At 30.9% G+C, this 20,325-nt stretch overlaps 1 protein-coding gene across 5 annotated transcripts in view; it reads left to right on the plus strand.

Moving 5' to 3' along the window:
• l(2)k05819 (transmembrane protein 94-like protein l(2)k05819) overlaps nt 1–20,325 on the plus strand; it is a 127,413-nt gene that overhangs the window by 41,536 nt on the left and 65,552 nt on the right. For all 5 annotated transcript variants that reach the window (XM_085817612.1, XM_085817613.1, XM_085817616.1 and 2 more), the window contains exons 9-14: nt 5,379–5,610; nt 5,889–6,007; nt 8,283–8,404; nt 8,878–8,971; nt 9,056–9,164; nt 15,041–15,143. In XM_085817612.1, coding sequence (XP_085673738.1) covers nt 5,379–5,610; nt 5,889–6,007; nt 8,283–8,404; nt 8,878–8,971; nt 9,056–9,164; nt 15,041–15,143 — 779 coding nt within the window. The remainder of the gene's footprint in view (nt 1–5,378; nt 5,611–5,888; nt 6,008–8,282; nt 8,405–8,877; nt 8,972–9,055; nt 9,165–15,040; nt 15,144–20,325) is intronic.

The raw sequence follows: 20,325 nt of genomic DNA on the forward strand, positions 1-20,325 counted from the left end.
TAGGTTTCGCTTTGTCCTCAACTAATTTAAGTTTAGAAATTTTTCCGTCTAAAGATAAATCAGTTTCATTTTTCTCAAAATCATTTAAAGCTTTTGTAAACAATCTCCTAAATTGAGATCGTTTGCACTTCAAAACATCCATTATAAATAAATGAAAGAATTCTACTTACAGATAACAGTCCAGTCAGCGGACCAAATTTGTTACCTCAAGAACTATTTATTACTTGGAAAGTAACTATCTATATCTCTTTAGTTATTTATGACTCTACAATAATTAAATAATTCCTTTATTCATACTCTCAAATGAGGAAAACAAAAGTTACACTAACTCTCTAAAAAGAACAACATCATAGTATGTTGCCATTCTCTGAAAACATAAACTGTTACAAAACATAGATAATAATAATATGAATAGATAATGAAAAACAAAAAATCTATAGAGTAAGAAAACGATTACATCTGTTTGAAGCTCGTGCAATATTAATCAGAAGCTGCAGTTAGAAAAAGATATAAAAAAAAAAATATTAGAGTCAAAATATTGTTCAACTCGCGATGCACTCGACGACACACAAGCACAGCTTCCGACTCTTCGGTTCAGTCATTCCCGGAGCTCAACACGCTCTCTCGACGATGCACTAACCACAATACACTAAGAGACTCCTTCGGTGCACTCAACGACCCACTCGGCACTCGTTGCCTGGCTGTCAACTCGGCCGACTCCGCACGGCTCGCTAGATGAGGCACATTCTCCGAAACACACTAACTGACTGCGGACCAACGAGGTTTATATAGCTTTCGGTTTGTATTCGAGAACATTCTGGGCTAAACCGGTAAGAATTCGTTCCAGAAGGTTCTCCATCCGTCCATGGTATATCGCCAATTTCGTCGCCAAATGTGCAATTTCATGCCAAATGTGGCAACCCTGCCTTCCCTTGCCATTTTATGGCAACCCCAAAACTGCTTTGCGGGGAAGCCATCTTACCTCACCTGTATATTTACATTTCGTAACAATATTATCAACATATTCTAAAAATAAATCTTTGTAATTTCTTTCACTGTCTGAAATATTAGAAATAGTTTGCAATTCCTCTCTCACTTCTAAATAAAAATATGTTTTCTGAAGTAATTTCTGACATTGTTTTGGGAGAGTGCTTTGCATGCATTGACTTTAATATGCATAGTCTCTGGTTAAGATATTAACTTAGTCATTTTCTTCAGAGTGCTTACATTTTCACTAGATTCAATTTTGTTTATCTTTTTTTTTTTTTTTTTTTTTTGAATGACACATTTTAGGTAGGTACACTTGAAAGCTTTTATAATATCTTGGTTTAATGGCTGAATGACAGAAGTCATATTTACAGAAAGAAACAATTTAATGTTTTTCAGAACAATATCAGAAGGGTGTCCAGTACAATTGTTGCATCCATATTACACATAAGTAACACAGTAACTTGGTCTTTTAATTTTTTTTTAAACCAGCTGTTGTTTCATATTTAAATATTAATGTGTGATCAAAGCTTAGTTTTCAAAATTAGAAGGACTAAAGCTGTATGCAAGACCAATCAAGAAAGAGGAACAAGAGTAAATAAATAAATAAAATGGTTATGAGAATCATTAATAATTTTAAAATTAAATAGTTAATTATTACCAGATTAATTCATAATTATTAATATTAATAATTAATATTTGTATTGTTATTTAATTAATAAATTATTATTCATTGAAATAATGAAAGATTAAATTAATTAAATGATTAAAACTAAATTAAATGTACAGAGATAAAAATTAATAAGCAATTTTTAATATACTTTTGTTGCTAAAAATAAAAATTTTCGAAATAGAATTCTTTTTTCCTGAAATTGTTGTTCCAGTTACATAGAAGAAGTGCCGGAGCCTTCTTATTTAGGGCTCCGGTGCACTCTGTCTATAATTATGAATTTATCTCAAAAACTAAGAGGTACCGGAGACAGCTACTTCTTAGTTTTTGAGCCAGGTGCAATTTAAGCTCTGTGTGTGACTCAGTAATGAACTGTAAAACATACTAGTTTTATCTGTGTTATGAATATCGTGTGGCTTGTATTCTTTTAGAATCCTAGGTAAAATCACTTTTATCTATTTCTCAGTCAAATGATAATCTGTCCCTTGCTTCTCACTGTGTAGTTTCCGATAAACAATGTTGTTTCTTTCTTTCTATCTTGTGAGCCAACCATCAGTTCGCAAAGAATTTTCTTCTAGCATTTTAGTGAATTCTATAGCATGCAGGATGGTCAAAAGAGCTCTAGATATTGGAGCATTGTTTAGTCTCAGAGCTTGAAACTATTCTAGGAAAGCAATTTGAACATCTCTCGATTTTCCATTCCTTTGCTTGAGAAATTCCATATTAAAGCTGCTTCTCTTTGGTTGCATTTACCAAACATATCATAATCTTTAAACACTTTATTTTTTTCTTCCAGTCTTAAATAGGCATTTTCGACATATTACAGGTCATGCAAGCAGCAATGCTTTCTTTTCTTTTTTCCTTCAACCTTCATCGATCGCCTCTCTTTTCTAATCAAAGACTGATAATGTATGATAATGCAAGGAAGCATCTCATGATGTTTCCTGAGACCATCCTACATACTTAAAGTGTGTATGCACGTTCATCACCTATCAGCTAAGTGTTTAAAAAAGGGAATCAATCGTCACTTAAGCACCACCTATTTTTTTAATCCTGGGAAACACTCATTCATTATAATGAAAGGACTTGTTTCCAGTGCTTCTAGAGGATTGCTTTTGTCAACCATAAGATAAAAGGTATTCTGTTGCTCTTATCTCTAGTCCAGACAAAAATAATTGCAAACATTGTGTTACTAGAACTAGGGAAGTGTATGGGTCTTATTACACTCCAGGCATCTTCGTTCTAATTACACTGGCCAGAATTTCTGTTAAACCTGTTTTACTGAAAGATAAATGAATGAACTACAGCTATCAGTCACAAAAAGTTCATTCCAGATATGAATAATAATCAGATAAGCCAGTTTGAGTTTTATAAGCAGTGAAGATGAGTTTAGTAAATGACAGATTTTCTATTGATTAGTATATATTTATTTTGGTTCTTGGAAATTTGAGTGCAATTAAGTGGCTGAATTTATTAATCAGTGAGTTAATTGCATGTATGTTATGTATCACATTTTAATATGACAAAAATTATTGCTTATTTTCTAATTGATTATGAATTAAAAACATTAACAATTTTAGGGGAAAATGAAATATTAAATCAGTGATATCAAAAACAGTCTGAAAATAAGATATGTTGCATATTAAAATTCTGGCAATTTGTTATTACTCACAACTAATCTTTGGATTTTGGCAACTGACTTAGGTGGTCATTTTAACAAGGAAATACCAGAAAATGAATATTATTAATAAAATTTGTATACATATAATTTGAATTATGATCATTTATTATATCTTGAATGCTTATTATAGGTATGTTAAACTTTTAACTTAACTCTGTAAGAGATTCTTGAAGAGTAAATAATTTTGGGCACTTCAGCTGCCATGTTCTCAACCCTTCTTAGTATGTAGATCCATTCTGATCGCCTGTTTATATCTTTTCCTTTTTAATAAATATCTTAACTTTAAGATGCTTTAAAACTCATATTCTAAATGCAATTTCATAGAAACTTTAGATGCAGAACTTTTTTAAATGTGTTGTTAAATTATTAAGAGTGGAAACTGGAGCACATTATGCTAACTTTGATAAGAAATAATTAAAAATTAAAAAAAGGTATTTTCATCCTAAAAAAGTATTACTTAAAATAATATATTGTTTTAGAAAGATAATAAATAAGTATCTCGGAGTTTAAACTAGGTAATTCTGATGTTTTATTGATGGAAACATAAAAAGTGCTTAATGCTGCAGATCTTTAATACTTGATACTATTTACAATTTTTCCTTTTTGTATATTCTTTAGAGTCTTTTGCTTTTTAAGGTTCTAATTAAAAATTTACAATTTTTGCTTATAAAGTATGTGCATATTTTAAAATTTTAGATGTTTACTGTTCATTAATAATTTCAGTTGTAAATAGTTTATAAACAGCACTTCATTGCTGTAAATGAAATACATGATTGTAATTATTTTAATTTGTGCATATGTATAGATTTTTGGGTTTTCTTCTAAAATTTTTTAATTTATCTATTAGTTTAATTTTTTTTACTTATCTATGGCATATTTATAATTTGCTATAAAAATAATGACTTTTTATTGATTATTTAGATCTTTTGTATTATGAAAAAGTGATACCTTTGTGTATGACTGTCTAGTATGAAGTGTATTTGTATGGTATAAATAAATTAAAAAAAGGGGGGGAAGGAGAAACTGTTGTTTACTGAATTTTTATATCCAAAGATTGAAAATATACATTTTAATTTCCAGAACATATCTAATGAATAAGAAAAGAATTTGCTGAGAAAGAGTTGAGATTGAGAGCTAATGGATTAGTGGATTATATTGCACACAACTTGGAGAAATTATTCATGCCATGAGAACTAATGAAAATTAATTAAATTTAAATTAAAAATATATATATAAGGGATTAAGAAAAGTGTGAATGATTTAATTAAACTGTTTGGAAGAAACAATCATTATAATTTGAAAATATTTGCCATTCAGTGCAAAGTACTTATTACATTTTCGAACTATTCTCTTCATTTGCATATGAATATTTTCCTATGAAATATTTTTATTTAGTTTGTTTGAAACCACATAAAATTTATGCATTTTTAAAGATGAAGAATATCTGTATGTTAATTTGAATTAACTTTTAGATATTTTATTTGAAACCTGACTAATCCATCCGAGTTAGCATATTTATCAAATTCCAGAATTTATATGCATAGGAATTAATCCATGTGTTCTATATCTTTTGTAAAATATGTTATCATATTTAGTAATTAATTAGATGGGAACTAATAATGTCTACTGTTACAAATATTTAACAAAAGTAAATCAAATTTGAAAGCATCGCAGTATGCAATGACACGTTGGATGCAAGTAAAAATTAATTTTAAGAGACTATTTATATACTTTTTATATTTTGCTATAATCAGATCAATACAATTATACTGAGGATTAATTAAAATTGATTTATGCCCTTTTTTAGAATATTTCTATTTTGCCAACCTTTATAGTTAATTGTTGTTTATGTCAGGTACATTATATGTTTTCCAGGTTTAAAGTTAAATCTTGATGCATGTTCATTTAATTAAAATTTGTGGAATAACACATGAATTACTTTTGTAAGAAATGTCAGTCTCATATAATAACCATATGTAAATTAGAAATTATCTAGTAACTCTTTTTTTTCAAAAACTAATTATTTGTTTTATTTTTAAGGCTTTATGTTGTGTTGATAAGAAAGGTATTCTTTCTTGGCCCAATCCTACTGCAGAAAAAGTATTTTTTTTAAAGTCTCCTAAAAGCAAATCTAATTCTGAAAACAGTACTCAAATGTGTGAAGATCCTGATGTCAGCCAAGAGAGGAATGAAAGTCATTGCTCTAGTGAAGACATTTTAGAAGCAAACAAATTTGCAAAGTTAACTAAAAGATTAGATGTTAAAGATCATAGTAAGTTTTATTTAATATTTCAAATATTTTCACCTCTGTAGCATGCTCATAAAAAGAAAGTAGTGCAACTTTTGACTATTTTTTATTGCTTTAAAATTATTAGGGAAAATGTTGCAGAATTAAGTTGATAGTTTTAACTTGTATGTCATATTTCTTTTCCTTAAGTGGAAAACATCATTTGTGTAATATGCATCTTGTTCTTAATTCTTTATTTATGTCTAAGTGTCTAAATTTACTTTTTTTTTTTTTTTTTTTTTTTTTTTTTTTTTTTTTTTTAGTATATCACCCTGGCAGCCAAGTTGAAGTGCTGGATCTTACTCACAATCTTCACAGTCCATTTGGCATCCAGTTTGATGATCCCAACTGGAAATTTTATATTGGAAATTTAAAGCCTCTTGTAAGTTCAATTTGTGATTACCTTGTTAAATTAAATATGACAAATACCTTGAAAATGTAATTTTACTTATTAAGTAGTTTCATTTTGTTGATGGATTATTTTTGGATAGCATAAAAGGAATACTTGGAAAAAAAAAATCTAGTTTTTGTAATATGTAAAATATGCATGTAAAATTTTTAGAAAGAGCTTATTTTATATAGGTTATTAAAAATATAAATACAAGTATGATTGATGTGGATTAGTTTCGGCTGTTTTTCGAAATAAATTGTAGCCTTGTGTTAATCTCTGAAATTTCAAATAAAAGGTATTTTAAATTAAAATTTGTATAACCACTGTGTAACTAATTTGCAGACCTATTCAAATATAGTAGTTATAGTCTAGGAAGCATATAGAAATAAATTTATGAGTGCCATTGATAATGCATACTGATGCTAGGGTAATTAAAATTAATTTGAAAATATTATAATAATTTAATTTAGTTAAAAGAAGTGTGTATTAAATTATTGCTGTCATTTACTATTCAACTTTTCTTCAACTTTCTGTAAACTTTCAGAATCAGGTTATGTAGCTTCAGCTGTAAAAAAGAAATGCATAATATCATTTTGTAGAGCAGTCATTTTCAAACTTTCTTTGTTGGTGATGCTATTAACTGAACATGTTTGATTTTGAAGTGAAGCAGTTTATATATTAGTGTGGTTGCATTCACATATTAATGTGAAATCTGTACATGGAATGTCCTCCAGAGTTTGTGAAAATATAATCTTATAAGGGATTTTATTTATTATTATTCCACTTGCTTCACCTCTCAATGGGCATTACAGGTCATCCTGATTATTGCACCAGTAATTCTGTTGGGTGCTCCAACGTACAATGTTTTGGGTATGTTAGTACAAAATTAGGAGAAAGGATTAATTATTTTAGAGGTATTTACACATATACATGAATGGAGGCTTGCTGCCTTTACATTTCATCAGTCTAGACCTGGTTATATGATTATGTTTCTCTTAAAATAGATGTATTTTATGATGGTTCTGAAGCCCCACTGTCTGTAGTAATTCTGAAGAAGGTCTTTGAGGCTATGTGATCCCTGGAGCTAAGGAAGGGAGGCTCTGATGGGAGAAGTCAGTGGACAGTCATGGATGTAATGTGAGATGTCGGTCTTATACGTGATATACTGCTGCAAGTTAGCTTCAAGGTGCATCAATTGGTTTTTGTGTTTTTGATTGTCTAAAATTCTAATTAGAATCACCTGGCAAATATCACAATTCATTTTTCTTATCAGGAAAACCTTGATTCCATTTTATAGGTTATTCTCACTAGATATACCAAAGTAAGAAATTATCCATTCTGTTCCTGAAGCATCGAGAGATATGTTGCTGCTGAAATGTCTAGTGTTTTTGAATTCCACGAATTTACTTGTTCAGGTATTCCCTTTGATTTTGATGTTACTAGTGGCTGAGTAGATAAAGCACTGAATTTTGATAGTTTGACGTAGCTTCAGATCTCAGCATACAGGCTGGCTAAGGCTGGCTACACAAGGTTTACTCATTTGTGATTGTAATACAAGCTAGTTTTGCAAAGAAAATCATCTGCAAAATGAAAATCCTATATCTCTCTATCTGTGTCAAAGCTTACGAAAATATCCTGAAGCAGATATTTTCGTAAGCTTTGACATAGCATTTATATGCTTCATCAATATTTAATTAGCCAATTTTTTAATTTTTGATAAGCTGATTTTGTATTATTCAATTTGTCATCACTTGGAAAAAGATAAATTAATTACTGAGGACTATTGCAGGTGTTGAATGTCTGGATTCAGTGTTAAACAGGAAGCAGGAAGAGTAAACCTAGCATTTTTTCAGCCTTTGATAATTTATCACAGCCTGCTATCAAAATAAAATGTATGAACGGGTCCATGATAAATGAATAATAGATTTTTATATGAACGTTTCTGAATGCTATGGAATGTAGTTTTAAAACCAAAAATTTGTCACAGGGTTTCAAAACATCAGTTGGAAAATATTGTAATTTCCTATTCTTAAATTTTAATATTTACAATTACAGCAGGCTATTGTTTTTATGAACATCTAATTTCGTACACACACTACCTCACAACTATAGCGGTAGTTTTGAAAAATTATAACATTTTTACTTAATTTCCTATTTACAAAGTTTTGAGGTGTAAAACATTCATAGAATTGAAAGTATATGTTTTCTATTTCTAACAAATATATTGTAAGTGTATATATATATATATATATATTTTCATTAATAGGGACTGGGAATTTTGCTGAACACTTGTAATCCAAAAGCCCAAGAGCATTATACAAAGTTTTCTGATCACATTGCTTGTGAATCTTTATATAATGATGCTGCTGTACCAGTTGTTAACAAAAGGTATTTTTAGCTGCTCATTTATGCAATTCTTGCATGAATAGTTAATACTTGTAATCTGATGCACAGAAAATACTTGCCATTTAAAATTTATTGATTTGATTATGATGCATGAAATTTTTATCTTTATTTGATAAATTTGACTAATTACTTAAAGTTATGCATTGTGACTAATTACTCAAAATTATGCATTGTGACTAATTATTCAAAATTATTTTTGTTATATTAATTTAATCATATTGTGCATTTTTAAAATGAACATAATTAAATAAAATTATTCTTCAATTTTAGACCATACCTTCACATTTAGCATTTTATAATTTATAACGTGTGATTTAAAAATAATTGATATTAAATTTTATTTATACACATTAAGTTAACATTTATGCTTTCTGAAAATAGTAGTTTTGTTATAAAAAGCATTGCCAATTTCAAACTGTATTTTCTTGGTATTTATATGAAATCTGGTGTTATAGGTGCCTTTGTGAATTAGCCAAACAGATTGGCTTCTCTGATTCCGTTGTTGATTTCTACAATCTTGAGCAACAACTAGGCATTTTTCGGCATGTGGTTAGTAGATATATTTGTGTTAATTTTAGAATATGTGCACTTAGTAATCTAATAAAGATATTAATTTTCCTTCTTTTAATTAAGCATCCAGAAGTTGTGCAGAAAGGAAAACTTGCAAGGTCTTTGAACTTTCCACGCCTTAAAATGCCTTTTCCAAATATGTCTTGTGCAATTGTGAAGGATCTCCATCGAGGTATTTTTTGTATTATGTTAATACAGTTTTTTATATTTTAAGTAAAGTGTACTCATCTGAACATTTTATATAATACATCTTTATGAAGGAAAATCCTTATTATTGCAAATACTTTTTCTAAAAGGGAGTTTATTGACAGTTTTTTAAAATAATGAATAATGTCTGTTTTTCCTTTAATGTATGTATGTACCACCTATATGTTTGAGTCCAGATGGATTTTTGCACATTATATTTAATCATCATTTTGCTGTTAATAAGTACTATTTAAGAATTATTTATTATCTTCCATTATTTCATTCTTCTGCTCTTGTGTAACTATTTTGCAAATGCTTGAGTACCAGTTTTTCAGGTTGTGGAGATTATTTGAAATTGTAACCATGAATGCTAAAAAATTGAGTCATTTATATAAATATTGATATTTAGGGATAATATTTTGTATTATCTCCCAGAATTTAAGCATGTGCTGTAAATTCTTAACTAGTGAGTGCAGTGGGAATTTTAAGTGAAACAAGTGCTGTCTTGGGTAAAAGTAGACAAGTATTAAGTAATGTGTTTAAAAGATATTTGTTTTCGTAGAAATACATAAAATACAGATAGAAAAAAGTGCCTAATTTGTGGCTAAGATTTTCAATGCTACAAAGACATTTTTATGAGGAATGATAAATTTGATTTTGGATTAGATTAGTTTTAATATGACTTGGAGATATCTTTGGGCATTTCTCAATGTTGGTTTGTTGTTAATGGAAGTTGTGGACTGTCCTTTAAAGAATTCATAAATTTCTTTTATGTCAACCATTAAACAATTCCAAACAAATGGAATAGTTGTCAGATCATTTTACAGGTCACTATTGGATTATAAACGCTCTAATGACTAGCACATTACAATAGTGGTCAAATCAAATACTTCCATCTCTGTCAACAGTGACTATCACAATAACAAAGTCAATATCTGCTAGTTCTATGAGGTGAAGTCTCAATGCAAAAGGGCACTTTTCCTGATGCACTTTTAAAATCTGAGAACAAGAGCACATGATTAAAATGGTATAGACAGTGCACAGTTTTAGAAGTGCAATACCCAGTGTACTTTTTATGGATGAACATCTCAATGTCATAAAATCAGATAATAAAAATAAAAGGTTCAGAGGGACAAAATAACATGAAACCAGCCTAGTAACATCACTGGACATTATTCTTAAATTGTGAAAATGTGACGAAAAAAAGCTGGATTTTCTTTAGGATATCATGCTTTCATCAACCAAAACGATTTGACTACCTTTACATTGTGAAAATATGCTCGCCAGAATGATATAAAGAAGCTGAATATGTTAATGAGTAAACTATGTACCAAGTAATGGGAAGGCTGCTGAGTTAAGTGACTTTGATAAGAGGCAGATTGTGATGGCCTAAATCAGTGCTCCGTAACCTTTTCTCACCTGCGACGCACAAAAAATCTTTCTGGAATTTCGTGGCACACCAAAGAGTTCCGAGTTATCAAGGAAGTGCCGAAAAAATTCAAATGCTGACACACTTACAATCACACACACAACAGTGAAATATATAAAAACATTTAAAATAGACATTATTAAGGGAAAAAATTGTCAGTGTGTATTAAATACATGATAAAAAATTGCAAAATGTGAAATACATGTATTTGATTGTGGCACACCTATATCCTACTCATGGCACATCAGTGTGCCGCGGCACCGGTTGCGGAGCACTGGCCTAAATGATAGGAATGAGTATCTCTAAAACAATAAGGTTTATGGGTGTTTGTGAACTGTTGTTTTAGCACTTACAAAAAGTAGAAGAAAGTGAAACTAGTAGTAGACACCAGGGTGATGGATATAAATGCCTAATCAATAAATGTATGCATCAGACTGTGCTACTTCATGAAGGCAGACAGAGAGCTTCTCCTGTGGGTCTGTGGTAGACACCTGTGGGTCTACTGACAGCTGAATGCGATGCAGGTTCAATTACAAATGTGTCTAAGCATAGAGTTCTTTGGACTTTGTTGAATGTAGGGTTCTGCAGCAGGTATTCCTCTCAGCAGGTGTCTGTGTTAACTGTTATCAACATTTAAATCTACATTGGGCTTGTGAACATTGTGACTGAATCTTACAACAAAAGAAAAGAGCTGCCTGGTTCGTTTAATCACAATTTCTTCCACATGAAATTGATAGGCATGTCAGGGTGCACTGTCTTTTAGATGTGCAGTTGATTTATATATATTAACACATTAAAGGCGGGAGTTGTAGTACGACAATTTATCTCAACTGTAGCTTGAAGGTGGGAGTCGCAGTACTATGATTTATCTCGGCTGTAGATTAAAGGCGGGAGTCGTAGTACTATGATTTATCTCGACTGTAGCTAGGACGAAAAACAAGGCAAAGTGGTCGCCACGCTACCTAGCATACTTTCGTCAAGATTCCCCGCCTTTAATGTGTTAAATACACATACATTACACGCAAAGGGTGTTTACACATTTTTTGAATGATTTTGATCAAGAATCAAAAATAAATAAATGTTTTGGAATAAAAATTTGTGCCAGCAGCTAATTATTTAAAATGAGAAATATTGTCTTCTACTTTTAAATTTATTCTTCTTTCAAAACGTGGCATGTAAACAAGCTATGGATTGAAATATATGTTTTTGTGCTTTCTGAAGGGAAATATTCCTATTCCAAAATTCAAAAACACTCTAAAATGCCTGGTATTAAAATTTCTAAATGCAAAATAAGCAATTTTATTAATCAGAAAGGGAAAAACTGTTAGTCATTACTTCTACATGGAAAGAAGACTCCAAATGAATTCCGGAAAAAGAACATATTATTTCTATAATTTCTATAAGTTAAATCATTGGTGACAAGAGAAAATTTGTCAGCGCCAAAATCAATTGCAAAATTTTAAATATATCTGTAGCAAAAGTAAATAAAATAATAAACCAAGATTTACAAATTAAGAAAAAAGGTAAAGAACATAATGTTCATCACCTCTTGCCAAAGTATATGCCACAACTCAGAACAATTTGTAGAACACTGTAGGAAAACTATTTAGTAGTGAACCATGGATATATCTAAATGATTGTAACACAAAAAGGTATATTTATTATTGAAAACAAGGAGGAAAAAGTGTGCAAAACCTGTTCCATCAATGTAAAGGAAGTTTCTTCCCCAGGATTCTCATATGATGAGTGCTTAAAAATAAGAAGAATGGAAAAAAATGTTAAAATCAACTCATCATACTATCAAGAGGAAATATTATGCCTGATAGAAGAAATTCCATTTCTTTATTCCATTGACTTTCATAGAGTGAAACTTCATCAAGATAAAGCAAGTCATACTTCGAAAAGTACCACTTCATACCTGGAAAAAATGAAGACTGATACAGGTATTGCATATAAACTTTTTCAATGCATACCTGCAAAGCCCCCTGATGTTTCACATGTTGACTATTGTGCCTTTGGTCTCTTGAAAAGAGCTCTTTCTAAGTACAATCCCATCACAAGTAAAGGACCCTGGAAAATCGGGGAAGATGATGATGAACAGTGCAGGTTTTATAAGCTACACAAGCTATAAAAGGCCCAGTGGGCCCCCAAAAATTAAAATATAGTATAAATACAGTATTAAAATATAGCATAACAGACTTATAAAAGGCCCCCATATATCAAATAGCTTAGGGCTCTATCAATTGTAAATTCGGCTCTGATGATGAAAATAGTGGAAGTGATGAAGAAAATTAATACCCATGGAATTAAGGAAAGCCTTTCTGTCTTAGAAATCACAATGTAGACTTACAGTCCAGTAAAAAGGCTATCAGACTGAACATTTTAAAAAATACTCTTTGCATTTTAAACATTAATTTAATGGCCCTGAAATAATTCCCTCAAAATGTAAGCATCCTCTCTCTAAATACCAGGATGAAATAGTCCAGTAATGAAGGTATTATGTTCTGGGGAATGTGCTCACAGGTTTCCCTGTGATTGATAGTTGTGACAAAATATGCCATGACTGCTTTAGACTGTATGAACATCATAGTTGACCAGGTAAATTTTTCATGCTTTCTGTCTTCTGCAATTGAAATGTATTTTTCCAGAACTACTTTTCTAGTCACAAGGCCTGAATTATCTACCATAGTTAGTGAAACATGCTGTTGAAAAACAGACGATAATGATTTATTATGTATGTTAATGCTTTTACTTAGTTATTTATATCTTAAAAGATGCCACTAGAATGCTGTTTTAAATATGAAAATAAATACATCTAATTAAGAATATGTAAATCTAAATGATTCCGTTAATGAATTATTAAAATCTTAACTCCATCAAATTAAGTTCTTTTCAGTTTTAAAAATAAAAGTAGTAGTGGCCCTTAAAAGAATCATTCAACTCTTAAAAGCCTACATTGTTGCATTAAATGTTGTGCATTATGACCAAAAAATAGTGATCACTTTTATGAATGGATCTCTATCATGTTTTTATGAAATAATGTGGAAGCATTTAGAGCATAGTACTCCACAAGTTTTAGAGAATCTTTAGCTTCAATATATGCATAATTCAATAATAATATCTTCTTAAAGTAAAAAATTCAGTAACTTTCATATTTGAATTTGTAATAAAATGGCAGAGAAAAGAAATGATTAAAAAAGAACTAAATTTAGAGCTAAGATTGTTACTGTCTAAAAAATAAATAACTACAACTAAATATGGTAGATTGCACACTACATCATTACCTTACAGTTAAACTCCCGACCTCCTAACTCACCAGATAATTATCAAGCATATCTGGAATGTCATGGAGCATGAGCTCAGAGCTTAGCAATCACTTTTTTATAATCTGTGAGAATTGTTTGATCTCTGCATGCAAATCTGATATGGTCATCCTCTAGACACTCAAAATTTATAAATTTCATGTCATGATGGGTTGAAGCAGTTTTGCTCGTTAAAGATATTGAGAACATCGAAGTGGTGTTAAGAACGTGACCATATTGTTTTGGCTGATAAGAGTATAGACTTTCGCATGTTTACAGAGAACAATGTGATTGTGGAAAGGTACTGGTATCAAGGCATTTAATCTTCCATGAGAATTATGGTGCATTGGGTCTGGATTTTTATAAGATGGATGATAACATTCATTCATTTAGAGCAGGTATACTAATAAAGTTATTGCTTATATGAACACCAGTACATTTTTCAGATTTCAATTTCATTAAAAGTCTGTTAGATGCTCTTGGAACAAGCTGACTCTGCCCATTAACTTCCTCAAACTATTCTCCAAAATGCAGCAAAGTACCCTTTTACAAGAATAGCAGTTATTAACCTCTGCTGGGCCATACTGAAGGGATCAAATCTCAGTGCAAAGCTTATGCCAAACATAGAAGATGCCACATCCCATATTAAGCTTATTTATTTCATGCAAACAACTTTTTTATGAATATATTAAGAGGTTAAGAAGCAAATTTAAGCATTTTCTGAAAAATTGTTAGCATAATATTTTAATAATTGACATAATATTGTAATAAATTCCTTAATTAACTACTTCTAGAAGGGAATGTTGCTTGAATGATAAAAAATACTGGTCTCCTGTTTTGTTTACATGATAAGTGATGGAACAAAATGAAAATCTGATATATATCCAATTAATGTTATTAACTGTTTTATTAGGAATAAAACAGTTTATCAATAACAAAAAAATTACAAGATCATACTACTATTTTATTAACTTTGTAATTTTTCAGTTATTTCTGAAGTTGCTTTTATCCGAATTATGTGCATTTGTTATATTTCATGGTTACATAAAATTTGCCAAAGCTAATTAAATTGTGTATTCCATTAGGCTCCTTAAGCGTTATGTTTTCTCAATAATTATAATTTAATTATAGGTAGTTACCAGTTGTTTTCTCAAGGTACAGCTGATTTAGTTTTGGATGCTTGCAATGAATACTGGGATGGAGATGACATTCGTATTCTTACTGATTCTGACAGGTGAGACCTTGTAGGAATGCATGTGCCTTAAATATATAAGATGTTTAAAAGGGCTGTGCAATAAATTAAGGTATTTATAAGAAGTATGATTGTTTTTATCTTTTTATTGGTCATTTTGATAAAACATGTATTCCTTCCTCTGCAGCAATAACAATCAATGCTGCTGGGGGAAAAAAAGAGAGGGAGACTGTTACTGTAATATGTAGAACAGGGTTGAGTTTTGTTTCTTTCAGAACAAAGAAACTAGGGGAGAAACTCAAAGAGATGGAAAAAATAGAGAAATGAAAAATGATGTGCCATCGGGGGAAAGTATAATATTAGAAAGACATAATAATAGCAGTTTAACTTGTTTATAAATGTATGTTTTACTGCTTCTTTGATAAAATGCTAAAGTAATTAAATAATTTCTTCCTCCAAAATCCAATGAAAAGTATGGTAGAATTGTTATTTATTTGTATAATATTTAATTGAGGTTTCCCACCAAATGTATTGGCCTGCTAAGAAAATAATATTACACTTTTAAGATTTTATCATTGAATTAATTATTGCTAAATTTATATTTTGAAATAGTGATTTTTAGGAATATTCCAACATTTAAAAAAAATTAAATACATACATATTAACCAAAAGTTATTTGAGAATATAAATAAAAATAAATATGTATATCATGAAAATATTTAAATTGATTTATAGGAGTGTTACATATGAATAAAATTTAAATATAATATTAATATGAAATGAGTAAAAAATCGATCTATTTTATCCAATTTTCTCCACCACATGAGAAACTTGGCAATTCTACTGAGACTGTACCATTTTCAAAATTATACTTAAATCTTGTATGATAGAGCAGAATATAGCATTTCTGGAATTTTGCAGGTATTATGTATTGTTGAGATTAAAGTTTAGCAGGATTAGAACAGATTGTCATTTGAATTTATCCATTCAAATTTACCAAAAATGGAATAATAAAGAATGTTCTATTTTGTCACATTGTTTTTACAATTTAATTTCTTATGTTTATTCAGTTTTATTTTCTGTTCTATTTAAATATTTATTTATAGTATAGCTATGACTGAAAACCTGTTTCAAAATATATCTCAACTGACAGATATGAAAACAGATCTCATAGCAAGTACACAAGAATGCATGCTTATATGTATATGTATTACCAAAAATTTTTTAGTCTAAGCATACAAATAAGGCTAATAATATGTTATGTACAAAATGAAAATATTAAAATTACAATATAATAGTATTACATATGTGTAGTACTCAATGTGTAGCCTAACAATGGTGCAGCAACAATGATTGGACACTGGACGGGATTTCTTTGCAGAAGGCTTCGAAAAACTTGTACTACGCCTCGACAAATGCTTAAATAACAGAGGTAATTACGTTGAAAAGTAGATTTTAAATGGAACTTTAAGATATAAATATTGTAAAATTTTGCTCCTATTTTGTTTTCTTATGCAGTGCAACTAACTTTTTGACTGACCCTCATATTTGAGAGTTCCCATGTCGAAGCTTTGGTCTGTATCATTTAACTCACATTATGAAAACAGACTGGAAATGTGCCATGACCTGTAATATAGCATGTTAGCTGAGCAGTGGATGTGTCTTTTGCTGTTGACAATAGGAGAAAAAAGATAAGTGCAACAGCCTTGTGGTGAATTGTTCTATTCATCCTAACATTTAGCTTTAACCAAGATATTGATCTGTTGAAGGTTTGTTTGACATATAACTTATTTGAGATAGAAGTGCAATAAAGGCAGATGTGAATTTGCTCCAATGTTGCAAGCTGCCTACTTTGCCAGTGCATTTTCTCTCTCATTTTCTTAATTTCCAGCATGTGTCCCCCCCTCCAAAGGAGATAAAATTTAGTGCGTTTTGAAGCATAGCAAATCCCTTTGAATATTACCAATGATATGAGAACTGTGAATTGGATTTAGGGTGGCATGTAGTATTGACAGATTTTAGCTGCAATGCCTATTGGTTGCTGAACAGATTATTGCCACTGCTACTGCCTGTGCTTCTGCCTTGAAGATGCTATTGCTGAATGGTAGTTGAGCTTTTCATATATGACATTCTTGTTGATTTGTGTACTAAACTAAGGTGCTACCAATTCTCTTATCTTGCAGACATCTGTGCCTGTGAATGCCATTGTCTGTCTTATTCATATGTGTAGTACTGATGCTTCAAACTGAGCATGATAGATTATTGTTGCACATGTGTCACTGCAAACTCCTCTGACGAATGAATATGCAGCTTGCTAAAAATCTACACCTACATCTCCCTAAAGTATGCCCTAAAAGTTTCTATGCTAAAAATCTATGCCTATCACAGGTTGTTGCTTCATGTTTATGATTTATTTGAGGTGAGTTTCTATTCTGTCTTGGTGCAGCTTGTTGTTTGTTGTTTCATATGCATATAAATGGAATCATGAATTCTGGAACTCTATTTGAATCCATAATTGGACAGCAAAGTGTAATGTAACTGTTAATTCTGCCTGTATATGCAGCTGCATAGTTCTGTTAGGGTATTTATTGGCCACTGTAGAAGTTGTACAGTAGGCATGTGTAATACTGATAGCAAATAGTCTTTGGATATTTAGTAGATGCTTTGATTTTATACCTTGAACTGGTGTTAACTAGACTGCTATTATAAAAGTGAAGCAAAAACCTGTGTTAGGCATTGATTTTTATCTAAGAAACTCTATTGATTTCAAGGGCAAACAAAGTCCCTCTTCATCAGGAGCAAAGAATCCATAATTCTTAGCATGTAATTTTTGATATTTATAACATATGATATCCAGGCCCAGGTAACATGATGTGGATCATGTCATGTAAGACTTGCAGCCCATGTCTTGTGAGAATCTTAAAGAATTCCTATAGAATCTTTTCATTCTTTACTTTACTCACAATATATTTCTACAGTTTAAATTTCTTGGTAATGTGAATAATACATTTTACACCATTACAAAACTATGCCAAGTGCTATTAATTTAAAAACTAAAAAACTCATGTTACCATTCCATATTAAAGGGGAAAAATTAATTATATGGAATTACAGTGAACGAATATGCATATCTAATATGTCAGTTTGAGGTACTTGAGTGTCATGATGATTTTAATTCTGTGCAACTTTATTCCTAATCTAGGTTTCATTGTCAGTTCATTCTTTTTTAGGGATTATAGATACACAATGATTTAGTTTCAGAAATGTAAATCTTAATTTAACTGCAGTAAACATAGATGAATTCACTCATTTCGTTTCTATGTCACTTTACTTCATTGTTTGTCCTTCCTCTAATTATGAGCATTATACCATTGATGTAAGCGTAACTGAGGTGTGATAAAAATTGATGATGTCATAAAAATTTACGGTCCACAAAACAGATTCAGCAAGTGAAACTTATTCAAAACCTCTATACTGCATTTTGCTGATGGTACTGATATTATGTATCATTAGGTGCCATCAGGTAATTTTGTACAATAAAATAGATGTTGGTGGGGTATTTTGCATCTCATTGAGCATGCAGAATGATAAACTACCAGAGGGTATGAAATTCACTCTGTAGATTGAGGCTTAGAAGTACTATGTGGTATCCACCTAACTGGTTGGTCAAAATACAGTCTTTTAGATCTAGCATCTTTTAGGTCTAGGCATGGCTTGTTGATTTTTTGGTTTGAAGTTACACTGTTGCTTAAATATTGAGATTTAATATAGATAGTGAGATAATTTATTTCTTATTTATTTTTCATCAAATTTTTCCGCCACAGATTAGATGTTAGGAGGTAGGATATTTTGGACTTCATTGTGTTTGAGAAATGGATAAACTTGGCCCATTTTTTAAAGATATTGGAGATGATTTTATATTGCTGTAGCTTGATGAAGAATTTCTAGAAGTATTGTGATCTGCTACAACAGATTATTTTGATTACTGCATAGTCAATTCCATCTGGGCTTGGAACTTTTTTTTTTGGCAGTTGTTGGAAGACATGATGTATTTCTGCTGCTTTGCCACTATCTTATGCAATATACCATATGCTTTTACAATCTGGATATAAAATAACATATCCAAGTTTGTTGCTTAGCTATTAAGAACATACCCATACATACATAAAAAAGCATTTCTTTCCTAGTTTCTGCAGAAGGGGTTGATGTAAAGCATTGCAAGCTGCACTTTTTAGTCTAGGTCTTATAGCTTAGCATTCTTGTTCTTGCATTTGGAGATCTTTGTTCTACCAGACTATGGTAGCAAGCTTGTTTTCCATGTGTTTCATTACTTCCCAGCTTGTATTGATGTTACTGGCTAGCAAGGTAGTCAGTGTCAGATCTAGCCAATTCTTACCGTTAACGGTTTCAATATTGGAGGTGCATCTGTCGTGTTACATATGACCAAACCATTGACATAAATGGCATTTTCAAGTTATTGTTTTTTGGGCATAGCTCCATGTGGTACTGGTGCATTATAGTCTGTTGAAAATAGCTTGAGTCGTTGGTATCCAACTTTGCATATCATTTATTTGCACAAAGGTTTGCTCTGTGTCCTCAGTGGAAGAGGAGTATATGGAGATAATGACCACTGTAAATTTTATAATTTCAGTAATTTGCAATGCAATTGCTCGTGATCTTGATAATGACAGAAAACGGTTGCTTCTCTTTGTGCTTTTGATAAATCAGTTGCCTATTGAAAGGTGGTTCATTAAATTGGTAAGCCTGATTATTTTGCTCATTGCTCATTTTTTATGTAGTCCTGCTTCAAGAAAAACCTGATGACTCTACAAGATGACAGAATTTCTTACCATTATTATGTCATCAGATGAAAGGTGCTCATTACAAAGATCAAAGTAATCCTGGAAATTCTGGCATCTTATGGGCTAGATCTGTATACTATTATATACGAGTAGTTTCTCTTATATACGGTTGGACGATACTTCTTCCTGTCAATATGTAATTCATATACATCACCCATATTCTATCACTCTGTAGAGTCGTTAGTTTATTTCAATATCAGGAGACTGAAGAAATGGGAACGCCCTCACTGGGATTTGAATCTGGACCTCTTGAATACGCGCTGCGTGTGCTACCATTGCATTACAAAGGCATGCAGAAGGGAGGGCGAAAATACCTTACATACTTCCCCTTTTAAAAGGAAAATGGGGATTAGGGAGTCTAG

This window comes from Stegodyphus dumicola, chromosome 5 (genome assembly GCF_044657685.1).
Source record: "Stegodyphus dumicola isolate Sdum_Otavi_A_Nest chromosome 5, ASM4465768v1".
NCBI lineage: Eukaryota > Metazoa > Arthropoda > Arachnida > Araneae > Eresidae > Stegodyphus > Stegodyphus dumicola.